Source organism: Giraffa tippelskirchi, chromosome 8 (assembly GCF_054371585.1).
Source record: "Giraffa tippelskirchi isolate mGirTip1 chromosome 8, T2T-mGirTip1v1.2.pri, whole genome shotgun sequence".
Classification (NCBI taxonomy): Eukaryota; Metazoa; Chordata; class Mammalia; order Artiodactyla; family Giraffidae; genus Giraffa; species Giraffa tippelskirchi.
Window position 1 is genome coordinate 132903263 of NC_137282.1, and position 25047 is coordinate 132928309.

The window sequence follows — 25047 nt, forward strand, 5'->3', positions numbered from 1 at the left end:
CGAGGCCCAGCGCCCACCTTCCACCGGAAGTCAGTGCATTGTGGGAAGCGTCTCGATGTTTATTTACATCCCGGCCTCCAGCACTAAGTACACCTGGAATGGAAAGGACTGGATTCTGAAGATGACACGGCTCCGCAAAGCTTCCAAGAAGTGCGAAGGAAGCTTTGTGTAACTTTTGGCGGGAATCAAGGCTAGCAAAACCTCAGCGGTTTACTACTGCTAAGACGCCCCGGGCCGCCCCGCCCGCCCCGCCTTAAGCTAGAGTAGACGTCTCTATGGTCGAGTAAACATAGAGAGGCCTCTCTCTTTCCTACGGGGTGGAACTGCGCATGAGTAGTAGCTGCCGCGTTGGAAAAATGGCGGATGAAGAGTAAGTGTTTGGGGAGGTGTATCTCTGGCGTGGCTTCTTGAGCATCCGGTGCCATCCACAGTGTTTATTTCTCTCTGGCGGAAAATAGGGGTACTTGTGGACTGAAAGAAGAGAATGGGAAAGGCTCCAGGTTACAGAGGGAGCAGTGAGGCGGCGTAGGGGTTGGTGTGGGTGGGCGGAGGGGGCCGCCGCGGAGCTCGGGTCATCTCATGGGGGGCGAGGATTGACTTTCGGGCAGCGGGCTGAGAGCAGGCTGGGTTCCCTCAGCTGTGCATAAGTGTTACCACTGTAGCTGGGTCTGCACGCGACCCAACTCCACGGGGCGGAATCTCATCGCTGATAGTGTCTGTAAAGCTGTGGCAGTAGAAGCTCCGTTGACGTATATGAGGACCAGTGGCTGTGGGGTTCGTGACTTATTAAGGCTTTGGGTCCTACGAAATGTGAGGGGTCCATTTTGAGGGCTAGCGTTAGAAACCACAGATTTCGGGAGGGCCACAGCCCTTACGAATTTGAACATAGTGTTTCCCTAGGCCCAGGATATCTTTTGGAAATCCGGTGCATATTTGTTTCTTAAGTACTATCGCTGGTCTCCATTTTCTGTATCAGACCAAGAAGAAAGATCCCTTTGGTTCCAGAGAATCTCCTGAAAAAGAGGAAGGCTTATCAGGCCCTCAAAGCCACCCAGGCAAAACAGGCGCTTTTGCAAAGGAAGGAGGTAATGGTGGGGAACCAGGTGGAGGGAATTAGAGTTTGTGTTTGAGTTGTATCCGGCACGTGTTGAACTAGACTTGGTACTGATGGCCCCTTCCCCCATGGTTGGGTTATACAAGGTACTGGGTTCTTGTCTTTGTTTAGCAAAAAATGTATCAAACACTTTCCGCGGCAAAGTACTGGATTTAAGTTGTTAAGGAAGAAAGTAATTGCAGAGTTCCGGATTCATACCAAGTGATTTGAGAGACCAGAATTTGTACCTGGAAGAAAATTTTTAATGTACCAATTTTGTACAATTTTTGCTATTTGCTACATGATTTTGGAGAAATATATTTTGGAGGCAGTTTATGATGCCTAACACAGTGTTAGAGTCCCTAAACACTTGATGGTAAACATTGACAGCATGTAAATTGGTTTTTTTGTTTATCAGGGACTTTTCCCAGTAGTTCCCAAGTTTTCTCAACTTCACTTCTTTCTTGTCGATCTTGTTTTTTCATTATATAAGAATAGAGGGGACGTCCCTAGCAGTCCAGTGGCTAAGAATGCTTGCTTCTATTGCGGGGGCAAGGGTTCAATCCCTGGTCGGGGAACTAAGATCCTGCATGCTGAGATGTACCCAGAAAATAAGTAAAAATAAATTTTAAAAAATAAAAACGGAGGATGTTTGTTTGTGCCCCTTTCCCGAGCGTAGGGGAAATAAGCTCTATGAATAGTGACTAGTGAATTACTGTTGTGAAAGAAAAAGATGACTACAGAGGCAAAAAAATGGTGATGATGGTCTACCTTCTCTGTAGCAGAGGAAAGGAAAACAAGTCAAGTTTAAGCGACTAGAATGGTTTGTACATGATTCCTGGCGGCAACTACGGGACAGAGTGCGACTCAGACGGCTAAAAGTGAAACCTCATGGCTTGGAAGTGCCGGACAAACATTCCTTGGCCTTTGTTGTACGCATTGAAAGGTAGGGAGCTTTGTGGATTCCATGAGGTTGGGGAAACTGTTGGTTCACTTTAGATCCTTTTTAGGGAGGTGAGATTTAAGCCCTTAAGGCAAGTTGTGCTAGGAATTCTGGGCTAAGCAAAACAGATTTTGTCTAAAATTAGGGAGACTGGAGGACTTCTTGGAGGTCCAGTGGTTAAGACTTCACCTTCCAGTGCAGGGGGAGTGGGTTTGATCAGTGGAACTAAGATCCCACCTGCCTTGTAGCCAAAAAACCAAAACATAAAACAGAAGCAATACTGTAACAAATTCAATAAAGATTTCTACTAAAGTTATCCACATTAAAAAAAAGATTTGGGAGATTGGGACTTTCCTGGTAGTCCAGTGGTTAAGACTCTGCACTTCCATTGCAGGAGGGTAGGTTTGATCCCTGGTGGCAGAACCAAGAATCCCACGTGCCACAAGGTGCAGCCAAAAAATATATAAATATATTAGGGAGACTGACATGAAGCAAACAGACATGAAAATACAGTAATTGCTGTGAAGGCAAAGTCCTGGATGTTAGGACATGTGGGGCCTTAGTGTGATCTGTGGTGGTTTAGGACACTTGAAGCAGGAAGCTGTGTCCTGCCTACGTGAAAAGGTTGGGGGGCAGCTTTCCAGGCAGAGATGCAGAAAGTTCAAGTGTAGGATCAAGGTTGTTTCTTAGGAACTGAACCAGGGTCCAGCAGATGGTGCATATTCAGGGGAGAGCACAGAAAGCTTTTTCATATTCAGCAAAAACTTTACCCATTCCTACCTGCACATAGTGTTCCCTCTTCCTTTCACAACCAGTCATCCAAATCAGAAACATGTGGGGTTTTGTTTTGATTTGGCTGCAGCAAGTCTTAGTTTCAGCACACAGGATCTTCGATCTTCATTGCGGCATGTGAGATCTAGTTCCTTGACCAGCGATTGAACCTGGGCCTGAAGCATTGGGAGCACAGAGTCTTAGCCACTGGACTACCAGGGAAGTCCCAGAAACCTGTGGGTTTTAAGTATGTGTGAGCCTCCTATCCTTGCCCTTGCCCATAATCTCTTCTCTTTTTTGCCTTTTATTTGTATTTTTAAAATTAGAGTGTAGTTGGCTTTCATTGCCCATAATCTCTCCTGGACTATCACATCAGCTTTCTAGCTAAACTTCCCAGACTTGGGTGTCACTTTCTTGTTTCTGTTTCATATGTTCTCTTCAGTGATTGTCAAATCTGGTCACGTCTCCTTTACTTAAAATCTTCCTTAGCTTTTAATACCCACAGACGCAAGTCCATTGTCCTTAGCTTGACGCATACAACCGTCCCCATACAAGTCCAGGGACCATTTCTGTTCCTGTAGCACCTCAGGCATTCCTCCACATAGCATGGTAAATGATCTGTTTACATAGCTGTTTCCCACTCAGTTGAACTCTGTCAGTCACGCTCTGTTTCCTACCCTCTGGGTGCCCATTAGTGGCACACACCTCATGGTGCTTGCTGGGCAGAGCCTGACTTTGCTATTCATTTCAGGATTAATGGGGTGAGTTCACTGGTGCAAAGGACCATTGCCAGACTTCGCCTGAATAAGATTTTCAGTGGTGTCTTTGTGAAAGTGACCCCTGAAACCATAAAGACGCTTCGTATTGTGGAACCTTATGTGACCTGGGGGTGAGTATGGTTTTTTGTGTGAATTCACATTACATTATACTGGAGAATGTTGAGAACATTGGGAGGCACAGGGTACTGTTCTCCAGCACTTACGTTGCTGGGTCGGGGGAACATGGTGCCATGACCACAGTCATCGGGGGTCAGCCGCTAGCCTTAAGAATCTTGGAACATGGAGCAAGTAGAGCAGGGGTTACTGGTACAGCTCATAGCGGTTTGAACGGGGCGGTGGTAGGGCTTGGTCAGCTGTAGGTTAAAGCCGAGTGAGATAAGAGATTAATTCTTGGAATCTTGAAGCAGAGCTAGGGTAGTAGTGCGTCAAACATTAAAACCCCAAAAAAGACTTGGATTTCATTTCAAACTTTTTCAAACTCTTGAATAGGGTCACATAAGGTCAAAGTCCTAGATTATAAGCTAAGAGTTTATTTTTGCTGGGAAATAAACATCTTTACCTGGCAAGCATTTATATCTGTAAATTTTAATTTCTAATTACATAGTTGGGGCTCTGTGGGTTTTTTTCACCTCCTTTGGGTGTATGCTTCCCAGGTATCCCAGCTACAGTGTGTTGAGGACACTCCTGGGGAAGGGGGTTGGGAGACTCCTTAGCCAGGCTACAGGACTGCGCTGCCAGTGTAGTGCAGCCTGCCAGGGGCAGGGCAGGGCAGCGCTGTGATTGTGCTTCATTCTGCCTCACGTAGATTTCCAAATCTGAAGTCTGTTCGGGAACTCATCTTGAAACGTGGACAAGCGAAGATCAAGAACAAGGTCATCCCTCTGACAGACAACACAGTTATTGAGGAGCACCTGGGTGAGTGAGCGTCTGAGGAGTGAGCAGAAAGGGTCCCTAGAACTTGCCAGAGTGCTGAGCTCTGGCGTATCAGAGCCTTGCGGTATGTGCTGGGAAAGCGCTAAATATAGGAATCTAAACCTTATGTTTCTTAGGGAAGTTTGATGTCATTTGCTTGGAAGACCTCATTCATGAAATTGCCTTCCCGGGGAAGAATTTCCAGGTGATCTCAAGGTTCCTGTGCCCTTTCCAGCTCTCAGTGGCCCGTCACGCTACCAAGAATAGAGTGGGCTTCCTCAAGGAAGTGGGCTCACCTGGCTATCGAGGTGAACGCATCAATCAGCTCATCCGGCAGCTGAACTAAACCCAGGTGAGGTGGGGCTGAAACTGCCCTTTGGTGGACTCTCAGTGGGCCAGGCCTTGCCCCTAAAAGATCATCTTGCATTTACAAGTGTATGAGAATAACTTTGGGTGGCAGGTGGCTGGTATTCACAAATTTAATGGATGGAGATAACTTGAAATAGTGAATGCCTGGTTAGGACATGGGGCTGTGTGTATCTCAAGAGTTAGAAGATAGAAAACACTTGAGTGACCAAAAAACTTTCTGTGTTCATTTAGCTGGAGCTGGAGAGAGAATAAAAAACTAATTTCAAAAAGGATATGAAGGTGTAAACCATCACCTCTGTTGAAGGAATCTTAATTCTTCAAAACTGACTTCTTTTATTGTTGTGGTTACGCTTAGGTTAGGGTTACAGTACATTTGCATTAATGAAGTTGTTTTTTCTTCCTCAGCGTACCTGAAAACAGTACACTGGAAGCATGTGTTTTTGTTTTATGGAATTGTCACTCAGTATCTTCAAGGAAGACTGTTTTCTGCTAGAATATATATATCATCTTCAGAAACTGGAGGGAAGGGGTCAGGGGGAACATTGTGATGTTCACAGCAGGCTCTGCATCCCACCTCAGTTCCAGGGAAGAGTTCCTGTGCGTTTTCTGTGATGACCACCATCCATCTCTGAAACCAGCAAAGGGCTCATGCCATGAAGGAGGAAGTCCTGTTATCACGTCTGTCCTGGGCTTCACCATTGGTGAATGAACACTTACCTATGAATACAAGACAGCAGTGGACCAAGCCTGGGAGCATGTTGAACCTGGGGTTTCCTGGGGCCTTACATTTGGAAGAACTTGAAGTTATAATTAAATTAAATTAGAACTTGAAATTAAAATTGAAAGCACACAAAAACAGTACTTGGTTGTCTCTCCCATGAGTTCGTGTTCTAATGACAGCATGGCAAGCTCTCAGGCTGGCTCTGGGTGTATCCAGTGTCTTCTTACCATTGCAGCTGGCTTAGTGCTTTTCTCTAGCTCAGGATTTTAACCTACTCTTGGATCTGTGAGAAGGGCCCTTTCCCAGAAAAACATACACTCCACAGTTTTTTCTTGGAAGTTTAGGGTATTTGTAGATCCTTCTCAGGGACCCAGGTGCCTTACGTGAAGAAGTCCTGCACTATCAGGATTGGTCACACAGGCTCTGATTTTGCAGCCTTCTCTGGTTCTGTGCCCTGTGGGAAGACCAAAGCTTACCAAGGGTGTTTTTTTCCCTTTGAAGCCAAGTGGATGTTTCCTACAATATTGGTAGAATGCTGAGCCCCTGTGCCATTAATCAGTTGATCTAAAAAGAAATGGAAGACTTTATTCAAGCCAAATTTAAGAATCATAACTCAGAGCATCTCAGAAAGCTCTAAGAACTGTTTTGCCTGTTAGAAGTGAAGACAGTTACATAAGCTTTTTGAGAGAGGAGGGCTATACATCAAATAACATTGACAGTTGATACAGTCCAGACCTGAGTGCCATGGGACCCCTTATCAAGATGGAATGTTACCTTTAAGGACTTAGACTATTGCTTTTCATAGTTGAGTGGAAATTTCTGCCAATGAGGAAAGTTTGGTCAGTGCATAATGCAGCTAGATAACACAATGCACAGTGGCAGGAAAGAGAAAGTCAAAAAGAAGATTTCTTGTTTTGGAGATTTCCTTAGTACAGTGGCTAAAACTCCGTGCTTTCAATGCAGGGGGCCAGGGTTCAATCCCTAGCCAGGGAACTAAATCCCAAATGTCTTAGGTTTGCTTGCATGCTGCAAAGATTGAAGATCCCATGTAGAAGACCTGGCTCAGCCAAATAAAATACTTGGTCTTGCCATAAGGTATGTACTTCAGTTTCCCCTATTGATCTTTAATCTTTTGACAGAAAGTGTTAGGTGACCAAGTGTTTGGTCCCTCAAAGCAAGGATGGCTGCTTGCCATTGTCCCTTGATGCCAGGTCCTGATAGCCCAGTTCTCTCTTTGGGGGTTATGCTAGCAGAATGTTTGCCAGGGACTGACAGCCAATTCTAGATTGTCCAATAAAGGACTTGAGCTAATTTTCCTTGCGTGTACATGGTGTATGTCCATTATTTTATAGAAAACTATAGGTGTGATCTAGTTTCAAGTCATTCAAACATCTGAACTTCAGAGCAGAAATTTGCCTCTTCATGGGTCTTCAGATGAAGGAACAAATACCATGGCCAAATGGTCCTATCACTGGAAAACAAACTAGTGTGCCTGCCCTGAAGGCAGACTGACAACTTGGCAGGGACTGTTTCCCAGGCTGCCTGTAAGTATCCTTGAGCCCAGGGGAAACTTAATTGTGCATCCCCCTAACCAACCTGGGGAGAGCTAAGGTCATAAACTTGTACCAAAAATTGACTGGGTCCTAGTAGGAACTACCAGCCACTAATATAAAGGATTATATACTGCAGAAAGAATCCACCTGCCAATGCAGGAGACAAGGATTCAATCCCTGGTCTGGGAAGATCCCACATGCCATGGAGCAACTAAGCCTATGTGCCACAACTATTAGGGCTTCCCTGGTGGCTCAGCGGTAAAGAATCTGCCTGCCAATGCATCCCACTGGAGAAGAAAATGGCAACCCACTCCAGTATTCTTGCCTGAAAAATCCCCTGGACAGAGGAGCCTGGTGAGCTACAGTCCATGTGGTCACAGAGTTGGACACAACTTAGTGACTACACAACAACACGGCAGAAGAGGCATCATTAATTGGCTGGTTAAAGGGTCTCAGTGATACTGGCAGCGTAACAGCTTGCACAGTGCTGGACTGTCTTAAAATAACTGGTTTTTGAAACTTGCATGTGTTTGAGCCCAAGAAATACATTTGGTTCATAAGCAAAACTAAGAGCAATTGTCAAAATAGTATACCCTGGTCCAGAATCTTGGGTCAGCTGTCTTATTTCAGATGTCTTCTCCTCATGGTCTGGTAGTGCTGGTGTTAGTTAAAGTCAGGTGTCAAAAACAAGCGTTTCAGTTCATTCAGGAGAGACCTTCTAACATGGCTTTAAGGAATCCTTTATCCCATGTCTTTTCCAGTATGAATAATGTCCTGGTTGCAGGTGATGGTGAATCCAATCTTCATCCAAGGTTGGATTACTGTTGTAAAGAAACTATACCCCAAATAAACACGCACACAAACACAAAAAAAACCCCAAAATTAGATTACTGTGATAGACCAGAAACAGTGTCTGTTTAATAACTAAACTTACAAGGAGCTATCTGGGAGGTGAGTCTTAGTCAGCAAATACTTCAATTAACAAAACTAGAATGTTCACTGAAACAATCTTTTTCTTTCTAAAATTACTCTCATTTCTACCAAATAAGTGGTTAACTGACCATATAGTTACCTATGTATGACAAAAACTTTAAAAGTCAAAGTTAAAGACTTTGATTTACATTGCAATTGAAAAGCAACTTGATTACTGACTGCTGTGACATACACTAAATCTATGACTGATATCACCAGGTCATACCAGAATTTTAGGAGTTCCTTATAATTTCTAGTATATATCTATTAAAAATGTTTACCCATATGACACAGCCTAAGAAGTTTTATTACCACTTGTTTAACAATGCTTCTCATTTAACATACCAAATAAGTCTAATCAGTTTAATATTCCTCTTTCTGAGATGGGGAGAAAACAAGTATTTTGAGGTGCTCCAGGGACAATTAGGAAAACCTCAAAGTTAGCTAGAGAGGTCAAACAAACTTCACTTAGAATTTGATCGTTGGAAAGGTTGTCAAAAGTATCAAAAAGTTTTAAAACACTTGGTCAAATAGAATCATAGATCACTGTGAAACAATTTCCAATCACTTAAAGTGATGATGAAAGATCTCAATGGCAAATTCAGGTCACTCAAACACAAACTCATAATCTATTAACAAAAGCAGTTCAATATTTTAAGAAAAATTTGTCCTCTTAGAAGGCCAAATTCAGGTTTTGTACCACTTTAAAACATTTTCTTAATTAAGTTCAGTCTTAGCCAGTCTGGACCGTGCACAAAACTCTCACAGTGACCTTTTCCCACAAACCTCCACAACTTTCTCTATCTATAAAGAAACAACCAGCTCTAGGACGCCACCTTTTTTTTCCCTTTAACAAAATGCATTTTCATACCTTATACTTTTCTTTGTTGAAAACACACATCCTACCTTCCTTACAGCCTGAAGTGTCTCCCATATAATGCTTAACCTTAAAACCTTAAATCTCGGGATTTCCCTGGTGGTCCAGTGGTTAAGACTCTGAGCTTCCACTGCAGGGGGCACAGGTTTGATTACTAGTCAGAGAACTAAGATCCACCTGACATGCATGGTATGGCCACACACACACACAAAATCTCTAGTGAAAACCAAGGGAGAAGGCACTGGCGACCCACTCCAGTACTCTTGCCTGGAGAATCCCACGGACGGAGGAGCCTGGTGGGCTGCAGTCCATGGGGTCGCTAAGAGTCGGACACGACTGAGCAACTTCACTTTCACTCTTCACTTTCATGCATTGGAGAAGGCAATGGCAACCCACTCCAGTGTTCTTGCCTGGAGAATCCCAGGGATGGGGGAGCCTGGTGGGCTGCCGTCTATGGGGTTGCACAGAGTCGGACACGACTGATGCGACTTCGCAGCAACAGCAGCAGTGAAAACCAAGAAGCAAGTAATTGTAAACTGCTGTGATATCAGCATTTCCTGATTGAAAAACTTATGTGTTAGTTTTCCTCTCTTAAGAACTTAGACCTCCCCAACAATTAATGTTCTGGTATTTCATCCTATTTGAAATGACCTGGATAGCAAATGAATTCTCGTAATTTAATTTGGTTTAATTTCTAATTACCAAGATCTGGAGATACTATATTATTATTTTTTTTGCCTCACCACACAGTTTGCTGGAGCTTAGTGAAAGTGCCAAGTCCTAACTGGACCATCAGGGAATTCCCTGGTTTGAGTTCTTTTAGGTGGCTCAGTTTCTCTCAATGACACCATCATGAGTACTTGAAGCACTAGGCAATCAGCCTCTGTCATGCCCCTAGATAAGCAGTACTTACTTAATGATCATAGTGGGATTTCCTTATGGGACTGCTGCAGGTCATGAAAACTGATCCTACGACACTTCCGGGAGATCCTCTGTCATCTAAGAGTATCTTGTAACTGGAAGGAACAAAATGTCCCTTTATTCTTTGCAGATGAAAAATTCAGTCTCTGATTTCACTAGTAAAATTTTGTTCAGACCATATATCAACTCATTTTTTTGTTTTCCAATTTAAGCCAAATTTGACAACAACCCAGACACATGTTTCCCTGGTCCTCTCGCCCAGACCCCCTAGGTGCCTAGGAAATGCACCAGTGCCCCAAAGACAGCAAGTCTTAAAACCAGTTCAAATAAAAATTTTAGGATCAACACCCAAACAATGAGATCTGAGTACCAGGAGAACTTACCAAGAACTGAGGAGTGTTGAGAAGCTGGTGGGGCTCAATGGGCCCATGCTAGTACCAAGCGCTGGTTCTGAGTAGACCCCAGGTAGCCTCTGGCAGGAATCTCTGATAGCCTGTCAACTACACCAAGCATATATTAATGAAATCAAAAATAAATCTAAAAAAGAAACTTAAGCTTTTATTTGAGCCAAATTTGAGAATTATAATCCAGGAAGAGCATCTCAGAAAGCACTGAGAACTATTATGCCCATAAGAAGTTATGTAAGTTTTTTGAGACACAGGGCTATATATTAAATGATATATTGTTGACAATTTACATAATCCAGATCTGAGCACCATGTGACCTCTTATCAAGAAGGAATATTACCTTTAAGGAGTTGTTTTAGGAGAATGTTGCTCTTTACTGTTGAGTGGCAATTTTGACTGAAGGGGAAGGTTTTGACTGATGGGGAAGGTTTAGATTGATGCAAAATGCAGATACACAATGCACAGTGGAGGGAGAGAGGAGGCAAAAGGGCAGAGATTTTTTTGTTAAAATTTTTCTTCTCTTGCCATAAAATATGAATTCTATTTCACAGTTAATTGGCTCAAGAGTAAACCTGCCAGGAATAGATGTTACTCTTATACTGTAAAGCACTGTGAAGTCAGATTTATTTAAAATGATGTATCAAAGTCATGAGAAAAGGGCAGTTGTGAGTGTGGAAGCCCAGGGTTTATAGCCCAGATCTTAAACCAAATAGGGGAATGTTCCTACTCTTGCCTGTAAAATGGAACTAATATAGTCTTGCCTGTCTGTCTCTCATAGTTGAGTATTATTATAAAGGAGGTTTAAAAAATTATGCTCTTCTGTATTGTATACCATAATATATACCATTCCCTGAACAAATTGTGGGACTATCGTTATTTCTGGGAAACGTTAGTCCTTTTAATGTGTGCTAATATGGGTTTGTGAGTCATGAACCGGATACGTTCTAGGTGTAGGTAGAACAAAAAAAACTAGTTTCAGGAAGCAAGAGTGGGTACAGTGAGCCAAGTAGCCGATTTAAAGAGACTGACTTTAGAAGGTAGTTAAAGCTTTTCCTCAGCTCTAGACCTTCTAGCCCCTTGCCTGACCCAGGTGGTTCTCAGAGCCTAGGGTTCTAGGGGTTGCTGTTGACTGACTTTTTATGCTTTGAGATTTCATTCATTGTCATTCTGGGGCCAAGTTTTCTCATCAGACCTTTTTTTTCACTGCCTATCTGGAGAATGGTTATCTGAAATCAGAATGCCACTTGAATCCCAAATTCACTTCCTCAACCACCAGTATAAACTAAACCAGGAGATAAACACTGTCGTCTAAACTCCTAAGAAATCATTCCCAGTGGGTCAGAACCATTTAGTGTCTCCTAAATAGCATTAAAAAGTGAAAACATATCTATGCGCTGCAAGTAGTAAAGTTATGAGATTTGTTTCAATTTACATAAGGACCGAAACAGAATCTAAAAAGATAATCTTTTAAACTGAGGCTCCCAGTCCAGAGATACAAATGCAAAACCACTGCAGTGATGCTCCCAGGAGGCTTAAGTCCCGCTGATAGGTAGGGGTGAAAGCACAAAGGAAGAAGAGCAGAGTGGCCAGTATCCAAGGTCTGAGTCTATGTGGGACATGGTCATTCCCTCCAGATCTCAGAAAAACACACAACTTTAAATTTGAGAATTATGTTTTATTTGGTGAACGTTCTGAGCAATCAAGCCTGGGAAGCTGCCTCTCAGCTCCGAGGGACTGCTCCAAAGAGGAAAGGAAGGAGCCAGGATATTCAGGAGTTTTGCAATAAAGATGAGGTAGTCAGAACATCAAAAGATTACTGTTAATTAAAGAAAATCCAAACATCTCAATTTAACAAATTTAATACTTTTCTATGTATGGGAAGTTGCAAGAGTCTGGGCTTACTGAAACCATTCCTTTGATATGAACCTTAGCTATCCAGGACCAGCATCCTGTTCTTTCCCATCCTGAGTTCCCCCAGGGTGCACTCAGGTGGCTACAGTGGCTGAGGGCCTGGCAGCAGGCAGCCCACCAGTCTCTCCTGAGTTCCCTCAGGGCTCACCATCAGGGGCAGTTGTAGCAGCTGATGGTTTGATGGCCACAGCCACTTTTGTTTGTTGATATGGCAGGCAACATTTTTCATCCACAGTGCTTCCCTTTAACAATAAAATTCGACCAACATTTGGGAGACATTTCACGACCAATATGGTCCCATGGTGCTAGGAAGGCTCATTCCTAGATCAGGCAAAGATTCTGTTGCTAAGCTACTCAATGTGTTGAAAATTCTTGGAGCAAGCCCTGTTGATAATCTAAAATTCTCTGAATCCCTTGTCTTCCTAGTCTATTATGATCGAGGAAAGGTTTTTCATTGTTGCTTCTTCCCATATATAGAATCACACTATTACAATCATTGATCTATTTCCTCAAGATGTTTAGCCATCATTAATTTTGTTAGAGACCTGGTTACACATTGAGTAATGTAAGAGACAATCTTATAAACTAGCTGGGATAATTAAGAGAGCTAGTAACATTAACAAGATCATAGTACAAGAGAGAGAGATACAAACCATAAACAATCTGAAAACAAAGAACAAATTAAAACAATGATTAATAGGAAAGTGAACATGTTAGTCACTCAGTCATGTCCGACTTATTGTGACCCATGAAATGTTGTCCACCAGGCTCCTTTGTCCATGGAACTGTCCAAGCAAGAATACTGGAGTGGGTAGCCATTCCTTTCTCCAAGGGATCTTCCTGACCCAGAGATTGAACCCAGGTCTCCTGCATTGCAAGCAGATTCTTTACCATCTGAGCCACCAGGGAAGCCTATAACTACTTGTAATTTGGTTATAATAAGCCATCAAGCCCACAAGAGACCTAGCTAGAGAAGCCAAATTCTGAGAGCATTAGGTAGAGAGAAAAAGATAAATGTTTCATCTTTATAAAGGTATACTTTATCAACATAGGAGGAAAGGTTTTTCTGGGAAATAAAGATTTAAAGCCAGTATTTTACAGAAAAAGTCATAAAATTATAAATAATGTTTATTTACCAGTTCATTCAGTCCTATGTAATTAATTTCTGATGATCTGGATGAAGTACTCAGGTTTTCCATTAGAGTTTTATAATTTCTTACCCAGTTCAGTGGTATGATCTAAAAGTTATCAGAACTTACATTTGTCAAAATTCCTTTTTATGATTTTTTTAAAACATTTTCATTTTATAGAAGCATCAGAGTAAAACTATGACTGTCAACAAATGATAAGACTTAAATGGCATGGTTAAAGATCTGATTGCAATGCAACTGGCAAGAAACTTGGATATTTCTGTGACATATAATATTTTAAGATAATAACTAGAATTATGACTAATAACATTATACCAAAGCATATCAGAATTTTAGAAATTTCATATAAAATTTGGAATATCTATAAAATTTATCCATATAACCTAAGGTACATCTCCAATCATTTGACAATGTTTATCAAGTAATTGAACAGATCAAATAAGCTTAATTAGCCTAATAGGCTAATTAAAATGCCTTGCAGTTCATCTGCAATATCCCAGACTTAACCAGAGGTCAAACGAACCTTAAAGTTTGATATTTGGGAAATTTGTCAAAAATATTAACACTTGGTCAAATAGGAGCACAGGCTTCCCTGGTGGCTCAGATAGTAAAGAATCTGCCTGCCAATGCAGGAGACCCAGGTTTGATCCCTGGATTAGGAATCCCCTAGAGAAGGGAATGTCTACCCCTCCAGTATTCTGGCCTGGAGAATGCCATGGACGGAGGAGCCTGGAGGGCTACAATCCACGGGGTTGCAAAGAATCGGACACGACTGAGCAACTAACCGTTTCAAATAGGATCATAGGTCACCGTAAAACAACACTTGCTTAACCAAATTGACAAAAAAATTTTTAAGAAAGCAACAAAAAAACAGATCACTTAAAAAAACTTCACACAATCTGTTACCAAAAGCAGTATATCAAGAAAACTTCATTCTCTTAACAGACTAAATCAAATCCAAGCTTGCACCAGCCTACTTTTAATAACATTATCCATTTCTAATTAAATTTATCTAATCTGAGCCTGCCCATGTACAAAACTTTTTCATGGCTCCTTTTCTTTCTTTTTTTTACAAATCTTCTGCAACTTTTTGTATTCATATTAATTTGTCCATTTTTTTAATCCAGAAATAACCAGCTCTAGGGAATCATTCTTTCCCCTTAATAAAATGTATTTCCATTCCTCATACCTTCTTTTGCTGAAAACACACATCCTATTTCCCTTGCATACTGAAATAGTTCCCTTATTATCTTTAGTAATTCTAATTACATACTACAATTTTAACCATTATAAACCTTAATCTCAGGATTTCCCTGGTGGTCCAGTGGCTAAGACTGCACTTACCAGAATTCCATCCATGGTCAGGAAACTAGATCCCACATGCCCCAACGAAGACCTGGGGCATCCAAATAAATAATAAATAAGTAAATATTTTTTTAAAAAAAAACCTTGATCTCTAGCAAAAACCAACAAGCAGCAAGTAATTATAAACTGTCTGTCACATCAGCCTTCCCTGACTGGAATATTCCAAAACCTCTAGAAACATATACCATGATTTCTTTCCTCAATGTGGTACAAGATATGTTTCTAATAAACCCTTAGTTTTCTTTCTCCTAAGAAGAAAAGTGGTTAAATGTAGACCTGTTTCGCAATTAATGTATCAGCATTTTCTTATTTGAAATAATGTGGACATTCAATATATTCTCCTCATTTAACTTAACTTAGCAAAACTCAAGTTACCAAAACTCTGGAGAAACTTTTAGACAGACATACCCAAGATATAATTATTTCTAAAAGAGTTCACCTGAAACTCTCATCATAGTTACCTTTATTTTACAACTTATAAAAATACTGCCATACCAAATAAATGTGTTGTTGACAAACTGTATCAGAAACAACATGAATCTATTGACCTTTAGTAAACCTGGTACAATAAAGTTCAGTTCAGTCGCTCAGTCATGTCCGACTCTTTGCTAACCCATGAACCGCAGCACACCAGGCCTCCCTGTCCATCACCAACTCCCAGAGTCCACCCAAATCCATGTCCATTGAGTTGGTGATGCCATCCAGCCATCTCATCCTCTGTCGTCCCCCTCTCCTCCTGCCCTCAATCTTTCCCAGCATCAGGGTCTTTTCAAATGAGTCAGCTCTTTGCATCAGCTGGCCAAACTATTTGAGTTTCAGCTTCAACATCAGTCCTACCAATGAACACCCAGGACTGATCTCCTCTAGGATGGACTGGTTGGATCTCCCTGCAGTCCAAGGGACTCTCAAGAGTCTTCTCCAACACTACAGTTCAAAAGCATCAATTCTTCAGCACTCAGCTTTCTTTATAGTCCAACTCTCACATCTATACATGACTACTGGAAAAACCATAGCCTTGACTAGACGGACCTTTGTTGACAAAATAATGTCTCTGCTTTTTAATATGCTGTCTAGGTGGGTCATAACTTTCCTTCCAAGGAGTAAGCATCTTTTAATTTCATGGCTGCAATCACCATCTGCAGTAATTTTAGAGCCCAGAAAAATAAAGTCAGCCACTCTTTCCACTGTTTCCCCATCTATTTGCCATGAAGTGATGGGACCAGATGCCATAACCTTAGTTTTCTGAATATTGAGCTTTAAGCCAACTTTTTTTTTTTAAGCCAACTTTTGCACTCTCCTCTTTCACTTTCATCAAGAAGCTCTTTAGTTCTTCTTCACTTTCTGCCATAAGGGTGGTGTCATCTGCATATCTGAGGTTACTGATATTTCTCCCCGCAATCTTGATTCCAGCTTGTGCTTCCTCCAGCCCAGCGTTTCTCATGATGTACTCTGCATATAAGTTAAATAAGCAGGGTGACAATATACAGCCTTGACGTCCAAGGTAAGGAGCAGCGGCTGTGCTTTGCTGGAGCAGCCATGAAGAGATACCCCACGTCCAAGGTAAGAGAAACCCAAGTAAGATGGCAGGTGTTGCGAGAGGGGATCAGAGGGCGGACACACTGAAACCATGCAAACCACTGAAATCACAGAAAACTAGCCAATCTGATCACATGGACCACAGCCTTGTCTAACTGAATGAAACTAAGCCATGCCGTGTGGGGCCACCCAAGACAGACGGGTCATGGTGGAGAGGTCTGACAGAATGTGGTCCATTGGAGAAGGGAATGGCAAACCACTTCAGTATTCTTGCCTTGAGAACCCCATGAACAGTATGAAAAGGCAAAATGATAGGATACTGAAAGAGGAACTCCCCAGGTCGGTAGGTGCCCAATATGCTACTGGAGATCAGTGGAGCAATAACTCCAGAAAGAATGAGGGGATGGAGCCAAAGCAAAAACAATACCCAGTTGTCGATGTGACTAGTGATGGAAGTAAAGTCCGATGCTGTAAAGAGCAATATTGCATAGGAATCTGGAATGTTAGGTCCATGAATCAAGGCAAACTGGAAGTGGTCAAACAGGAGATGGCAAGAGTGAACATCAACATTCTAGGAATCAGCGAACTAAAATGGACTGGAATGGGTGAATTTAACTCAGATGACCATTATATTTACTACTGTGGACAGGAATCCCTTAGAAGAAATGGAGTAGCCATCATGGTCAACAAAAGAGTCTGAAATGCAGTACTTGGAGATGCAATCTCAAAAACGACAGAATCATCTCTGTTCATTTCCAAGGCAAACCATTCAATATCACCGTAATCCAAGCCTATGCCCCAACCAGTAACGCTGAAGAAGCTGAAGTTGAACGGTTCTATGAAGACCTACAAGACCTTCTAGAACTAACACCCCCAAAAGATGTCCTTTTCATTATAGGGGACTGGAATGCAAAAGTAGGAAGTCAGGAAACACCTGGCGTAACAGGCAAATTTGGCCTTGGAGTACAGAATGAAGCGTGGCAAAGGCTAATAGAGTTTTGCCAAGAGAACGCACTGGTCAGAGCAAACACCCTCTTCAAACAACACAAGAGAAGACTCTACACATGGACATCACCAGATGGTCAACACCAAAATCAGACTGATTATATTCTTTGCAGCCTAAGATGGAGAAGCTCTATACAGTCAGCAAAAACAAGACCGGGAGCTGACTGTGCCTCAGATCATGAACTGCTTATTGCCAAATTCAGACTTAAATTGAAGAAAGTGGAGAAAACCACTAGGCCATTCAGGTATGACCTAAATCAAATCCCTTATGATTATACAGTGGAAGTGAGAAATAGATTTAAGGGACTAGATCTGATAGACAGAGCGCCTGATGAACTATGGACGGAGGTTCGTGACACTGTACAGGAGACAGGAAGCAAAACCATCCCCATGGAAAAGAAATGCAAAAAAGCAAATGGCTATTTGAGGAGGCCTTACAAATAGCTGTGAAAAGAAGAGAAGCCAAAAGCAAAGGAGAAAAGGAAAGATATTCCCATTTGAATGCAGAGTTCCAAAGAATAGCAAGGAGAGATAAGACAGCCTTTCTCAGCAATCAATGCAAAGAAATAGAGGAAAACAACAGAATGGGAAAGACTAGAGATCTCTTCAAGAAAATTAAGATACCAAGAGAACATTTCATGCAAAGATGCGCTCGATAAAGGACAGAAATGGTATGGACCTAACAGAAGCAGAAGATATTAAGGACAGGTGGCAAGAATACACAGAAGAACTGTACAAAGATCTTCACGATCCAGATAATCACAATGGTGTGATCACTCACCTAGAGCCAGACATCTTGGAATGTGAAGTCAAGTGGGCCTTAGGAAGCATCACTATGAACAAAGCTAGTGGGGGTGATGGAATTTCAGTTGAGCTATTTCAAATCCTGAAAGATGATGCTGTGAAAGTGCTGCACTCAATATGCCAGCAAATATGGAAAACTCAGCAGTGGCCACAGGACTGGAAAAGGTCAGTTTTCATTCCAATCCCAAAGAAAGGCAATGGCAAAGAATGCTCAAACTACTGTACAATTGTACTCATCTGACACACTAGTAAAGTAATGCTCAAAATTCTCCAAGCCAGGCTTCAGCAATTTGTGAACCATGAACTTCCAGATGTTCAAGCTGGTTTTAGAAAAGGCAGAGGAACCAGAGATCAAATTGCCAACATCCGTGGATCATCGAAAAAGCAAGAGAGTTCCAGAAAAAACATCTATTTCTGCTTTATTGACTATGCCAAAGCCTTTGTGTGGATAACAATAAACTGTGGAGAATTCTGAAAGAGATGGGCATATCAGACCACCTGACCTGCCTCTTGAGAAACCTGTATGCAGGTCAGGAAGCAAGAGTTAGAACTGGACATGGAACAACACACTGGCTCCAAATAGGAAAAGGAGTACGTCAAGGCTGCTCATTATTAGAGAAATACAAATCAAAGCTACAATGAGTTATCACCTCACACCAGTAAGAATGGCCATCATTAAAAAATCTACAAACAGCAAATGCTGTAGAGGATGCAGAGAAAAGGGAACCCTCTTGCACTGTTGTTGGGAATGAAAATTGACACAGCTACTACACAGAACAGTATGAAGATTTCTTAAAAAAACTAGAAATAGAACTACCATATGACCCAACAACCCCACTACTGGGCATATACCCTGAGAAAACCATAATTGAGACACCTATACCCCAATATTCATGGTAGCACTTTTTACAATAGCTAGGACATGGAAGCAACCTAATGTCCATCGACACATGAATGGATACAGAAATTGTGGTATATATATACAACGGAATATTAGTTAGCTATAAAAAAGAACACATTCAAGTCAATCCTAATGAGGTGGGTGAACCGAGAGCATATTATACAGAGTGAAGTAAGTCAGAAAGACAAATATTGTATATTAACACATGTGTATGGAATCTAAAAAGATGGTACTGATAAACCTATTTATAGGGCAGCAATGGAGCAGCAGACATAGAGAGCAGACCTGTGGACACAGTAGAGGAAGGAGAGGGTGGGATGAATTGAGAGAATAGCATGGAAACATATACAGTACTGTATGTAAAATAGATACCAAGTGGGAATTTCTTGTATGACACAGGGAGTTCAACCCAGTGCTCTGTGACAACCTAGAAGGGCGGGATAGGGTGGGAGATGGGAGGGAGGCTCCGGAAGGAGGGGACATATGTATACCTGTGGCTGATTCATATTGATGTATGGCGGAAACCAACACAATATTGTAAAGCAGCTCTCTCCCAATTAAAAAATACATATTTGCCTGGAAAGTCCCATGGACGGAGGAGCCTGGTAGGCTGCAGTCCATGGGGTCTCGAAGAGCCAGATACGACTGAGCGACTTCACTTTCACTTTTCACTTTCCTGCATTGGAGAAGGAAATGGCAACCCACTCCAGTGTTCTTGCCTGGAGAATCCCAGGGATGGCAGAGCCTGGTAGGTGGCCATCTATGGGGTCGCACAGAGTCGGACACAACTGAAGCGACTTAGCAGCAGCAGCAGCATATATGGCAAAAAGCCCCTCAGAGTTTGGTAGTCAGACAAAAGACCGCTCAGAATCCCAGTCTATATGACTGTCTGCCAAGTGTACACCATATGTGCACCTTCCGGATGGCAGACACCAAGTTCTCAAAATACATACACACAAAAGGCCTGAAAAAGATGAGGTAGAATATTTACATCTCAAAGACACAGAAAAACGCAAGTTCCCCCTACCAGGGCTTTTGTTTTTGTTTAAGGTCAGAATTCAGATGTTTTTATCAAGTTGGCTTTTTCTAACTTAACTGCAGAGTCAATAAAAGAGCTCCAACTTAAGTCATTTTCAAGGTGGGATTTCCTTTAATTCCCAATTAAGTAGGTACTTGCAAGTATGAACTCTGTACATTCACAAATTTGGCTGGAGTGTTAGCCTGAGGTGGGTTTTCTTATGTCCCTCATTTTTGTTTGAGAGAATCTATTTCCCATTTTAAAGGTGAATTTCTCGGGGATAAGATTTACTTTTAAATCTTTTATCTCAATGAATTCTTTCTAAGGTATCCAATTTGAGGAAGGCCTCAGGTCAGCCTCTTACTGAAACATTCAGCCCAGACTCCTCTTTATCTTTTCTACTGGGCAAATCCCAGTGTCTTTCAACCAGGCTCCCTCTGTATCTTTCAGCGGGAGGGTACTTTCTTCCAGTGTCTTTCAACAGAGCTCCTCTAGTATCTTTCAACTAGGGAGGTCACTCTCCAATATCTTTCAGTTGTGGAGCCAGGTACCTGTTAGACACTGCTAAACAAAACTCAGGATAATCCATCAAAAATCAGGACATCCGAGAACAAGGAGAGACTCACCCAAATTCGTCGGAATTCTACGAGGAGGTGGATGGGCACAAGAGGACTCTGCTAATACCAAGGCTCCATTTCCCCGTAGGGTTCAGGCGAAGGAAAGAAGTCTGCTCTGGGTTCCCTCAGTGGTCATCAAAACTGTGGACTGGGAAAAAATAAAAAGCAAAACCTAAAAAGTGGAGAATAGTTTTATTTGGCAGACTGAGAACTCAAGCCCAGGAGGCAGCCTCCCATAGCTCTGAAGGACTGTGTAGGATATAACAAGAGTTTTGCAACAAAACCGGGTAGTCAGACATCAAAAGATTACTGTTAAAGAAAACCAGACAGCTCACGTTAAAGAATTTAGCTTTTCTCATACATAGGAAGTCATAAGAGTCCGGGCTCACTAAAATCATTCCTTTGCTATGAACTTTAGCTATCCAAGGCCAGTGTCTTATTCTTTCCTATCCGGAGGCACCTCAGGGTGCACGGTTGGGAGTGTCTGCAGTGGCTGAGGTCTCAGTAGTAGTCAGGCCAATTTCCTCCATTCTGGGGGTGTCCCTTGGGGCTGCAGTACTGGCGGACGGGTGGCTGCAGCGTCCTTTGTCGACAGGGCAGCAAAATTTTTCATTCACAGCTGCAAAGGACCTCGAGCCTCAGAAACGGCCGAGCCAGGCTCCTCCAGGCGGCTCCTCTGCCCACTCGGAGGGTTGGCAAGCCCGCGGTCCCCGGTCTGGAACTGTGGCGCTGCGTGCTCCGCGGAGCGCGCGGCCTCCCAGGGCTTGGGTCTCCGCGGGAGTCGGGACGCCGTGGGTTCGCCAAGGGTCGCCGCGACCTGGCGCCTCTCCAGGCCGGGGAGCTCCTGGCCCTGCTGGACCAGCTGCAGGAGCTGCGCAAGTGTCACCGAGGCCGGGGTTGACTCCGCGGGCGAGGGAGCCGGGCCGGACTCGCTCCGACAGCCAGTAGGTTCCATGGCAGGCGCGTAGCCTAGGTGCTTCCGGGCGGGATGGACGCAACCACGGCCGGAGGAAGTGAAGGGGGGCGCAGACCGTATCAAGCGGCCCAGACAGCGGAGCTCCGCGCCGAAACGCTTTACCTACACCTAGAGCCCTTAGCTCGACCCAGAGCCCCTGACATAGAACGCTTTAGAAGCCGGGAAGGCTTGCACAGAACGGAACTGCGTACGCACACGCCGATACAAGCAAAAAGACCCGAGTTTGCACAGATGCCCGGGCCATGGCAACTCACCTGCTTTCACGCACAGACTGAGACTACTGCGTAGACACGTGGCGTATAGTGGGGTGGGGGGATAACCTCCATCCCGGACCCGGCAGCGCCAGACAGAAAAGAACGGAGGCGATGTCTCCGCTAGTCTCGGGAGAACTGGGAACAAGCGACGCCCCTGCAGAGCCTCGCCACCCTTCCCCCACGTCCTGCGGTGGAGACTGTTCCTGGCGTTCACAGCGTGGAGTGAAGATGAAGGCAGGCCAGGAGGGCGACATTCCCTTCAGCTGCCTGGGAAGTCAATGCCAATAAAACCCAGGTTTCTATGTTTATCGAAAGCTAGCCTGATTTGGCGCACACCGCCTTAATCAAGTGAGCAAAGCTTGCTGCTGCTGCTGCTGCTGCTGCATAGTCGCGTCAGTCGTGTCCGACTCTGTGCGACCCCATAGACGGCAGCCCTCCAGGCTCCCCCGTCCCTGGGATTCTCCAGGCAAGAATACTGGAGTGGGTTGCCATTTCCTCCTCCAGTGCATGACAGTGAAAAGTGAAAGTGAAGTCGCTCAGTCGTGTCCGACTCTCCGCGACCCCATGGGCTGCAGCCTACCAGGCTCCTCTGTCCATGGGGTTTCCCAGGCAAGAGTACTGGAGTGGGGTGCCATTGCCTTCTCCGAGCAAAGCTTAATTACTACTAATTGGACAAACTAGCTTCATCTGTCTCCTGAAAAGATGGAAGCACACTACAGGTTTAGAAACACTACATCTCTGTAGTGTTCCTGCCAAGAACGTTCGCTCTGAATCTAAACTGGAGGAAATGAATAGACACAGTAGGAGACATTCTAAAAAATGACTGACCTGGACGCTTTATAGATGTTGAGGTCATAAAACACAAAGACAGAAAGAAAAAGACAAGACTGAAGGTCTATGTCAGACTAAAGGGGATGTGAAAAATGCAAAGTGTGCATCCTGGATTGGAGGAAGATAAGGGGGAAATCAATTACACAGGACATTTTACCCTTGGGAAAATTTGAATATGCTCTATATATTAGATGACAATGTTATATCAGTGTTAAATTAAGTGCAGTAATTGTGTTTTCGTTATGTAGGGAATAGGAGATACGTGCTGAGGTACTTATGGGTGAATATCACGATGAGAGAGAAAAGGTTTACGTGGCAAAATTGCTAAGAACTGGTGAATCTAAACAGTTTGAAATTTGTTAAAAAGTTGGAAAGGGTGAGCTTGAGAAACCAGTCTGGAGGAAACTGACCATACTAGTGTCGTACAATAAAGAATTTGGCCTTTGTCCCTGGCCCCTCACAAGGGGACTAAATCCTGGGAATTTCCCAAGTATTACAAGTGATATTTATGGTGGGCCCTGATTGTTTATGCCAAGAAAGTGACTCGTGGTGGCCCCACTTAGGGGTTTCAGGACTGGGAATGACCAGTCATATGATTAGAGGGTTGGGGCTTTGAGCCATGGGGGGGTCCAGGTAGTGGGACCGAGTTCAGCGTCCAGACAATGATTTAATCAGCAGAGCCTATGGAATGAACCCTCTATAATAACTCTGGACACAAAGCTCAGTGGAGCTTCCTGATTGGTGAACTCATCAGTGTGTCGGGAGGGTGGCATGCCCTGGCTCCACAAAATGACACAGAAGCCCTGAATGCAGGCCATCCTCAGACCTTGCCCTAGGCGCCTCTTCATCTGACTGGTCCTTCTGATTCCCTGTGGCTCAGACGGTAAAAAATCCACCAGCAATGCAGGAGACCGGGGTTCGATCTCTGGTCTGGGACGATCCCCTGGAGGCAGAAATTGGAACCCACTCCAGTATTCTTGCCTGGAGAATTCCAAGGACAGAGGAGCCTGGCAGGCTACTGGCCAGCTACTGTCTCTGGGGTCGCAAAGAGTTGAACACAAGAGTGACTAATACACACACTTGCACTGGTTGATATCCTCTCTAACAAAAGGTGGCTCAGCTGGTAAAGAACCCGCTTGTGAATGCAGGAGATACAAGAGACGTGGGTTCGATCCCTGGGTTGGGAAGATTCCTTGGCGATGGAAATGGCAACCCACTCCAGTATTCTTGCCTTGCCTGGAGAATCCCATGGACAGAGGGCCTGGCGGGCTACAGACCACGGGGTTGCAAAGAGTCGGACAAGACTGAGAGGATGTGTGTGCACATGCACACACACACACTCACACACACTAACAAAACTGTAATCCTAAGAACAGAACTTTTCTGAGTTCTGTGAGTTGTCTAGCAAATTATTGAACTCGAGGGGTTGCGGCAGCTCCAAAATTTGAACCCAGTGAGTCAAAAGGGCCTGTGGCACAGAACTCTCTGAATTTGCAGTTGGCATCTGAACTGAGAGCAGTCTTGTTGGGGACTGTGCTCTTAAACTTGTGGGATCTCTGCTAAGTACAGGCACTTAGCACTAGACTACACAGTACTCCAGTTGGGGTTTTTAACCGAACACTGGATGGAAGGGAAAATTCACCCTTCTCTCTGTGGCCTGTGTCAGTTTCAGTCATCAGGGTGACCTTCTGATGGCCTCGGGGAACACTTGCAGGGGAAAGGAGATCTGGGAGTTACCAGTGCCTGATGAGGAAAGTGAGTGAGCAATGTGGACTCCTTGATGGGACCTTGAAGGAGCCCCTCACCTTCTACAGATAGAGCTCGTGGTTGTTGTTGTCTCATCACTAAGTCATGTCCAACTCTTTATGACCCCATGGACATGGACTGTAGCCTGCCAGCCTCCACTGTCCATGGAATTCTCTAGGCAAGAATACTGGAGTGGGTTGCCATTTCCTTCTCCAGGTGATCTTTCCGACCCAGGGATTGAACCTGCATCTCCTAGAGAGGGCTCATATGGCTTATTAAATACTCAGCCCTCTAGGGAATTCCCTGGCCATCCAGTGGTTGTAACCCTGTACTTTAACTGACATTTAGGAAACTAAGATCCAGAAAGCTGTAGCCAGAAAAAAAATAAAAAACCTCAGCCCTCTAGGTCTCTTATGCTAAGATGAGGGCATTGATGGGAAAGGGTAGGACCTTGAGATGGGGACATTTGGGCAGACATGGACAAGACTAAGAACTTGGATTCCCAGATTCTCTTGAAGTGTCTTATCTGTAGAGACAACCTCCTCTTGTTGTGATCCTGTCTCCTAGGAGGCCAGTCTCAGAACCCTTCTCCCTCCATCCCTTCTGACCCCAGG

General features: G+C 43.6%; 1 protein-coding gene and 1 long non-coding RNA gene across 3 annotated transcripts; one reads left to right on the plus strand and one right to left on the minus strand.

The window, feature by feature from the left end:
• The first annotated feature begins 32 nt into the window (after nt 1-32).
• On the plus strand, nt 33-5723 carry RPL7L1 (ribosomal protein L7 like 1). Its single transcript, XM_081518747.1, has 7 exons — nt 33-370; nt 977-1085; nt 1876-2039; nt 3559-3696; nt 4392-4501; nt 4636-4850; nt 5273-5723. Exons 1-6 carry the CDS (start codon nt 330-332, stop codon nt 4842-4844), a joined length of 771 nt encoding a protein of 256 aa, XP_081374873.1. The 5' UTR covers nt 33-329; the 3' UTR covers nt 4845-4850; nt 5273-5723.
• LOC145516893 (uncharacterized) lies at nt 5181-22727 on the minus strand. Of its 2 annotated transcripts, XR_014061844.1 has the most exons (8): nt 22685-22727; nt 21857-22123; nt 20636-20774; nt 14725-14776; nt 10295-10411; nt 9904-10006; nt 7735-7976; nt 5181-6042 (listed from the first exon to the last, which is right to left on the minus strand). It is a non-coding gene; the product is annotated as an uncharacterized LOC145516893 (long non-coding RNA). The 2 variants fall into 2 exon arrangements; XR_014061845.1 differs by lacking the exons at nt 5181-6042; nt 22685-22727 and having other exon boundaries at nt 6156-7976; nt 21857-22036.
• Between the last annotated feature and the right edge of the window lie 2320 nt (nt 22728-25047).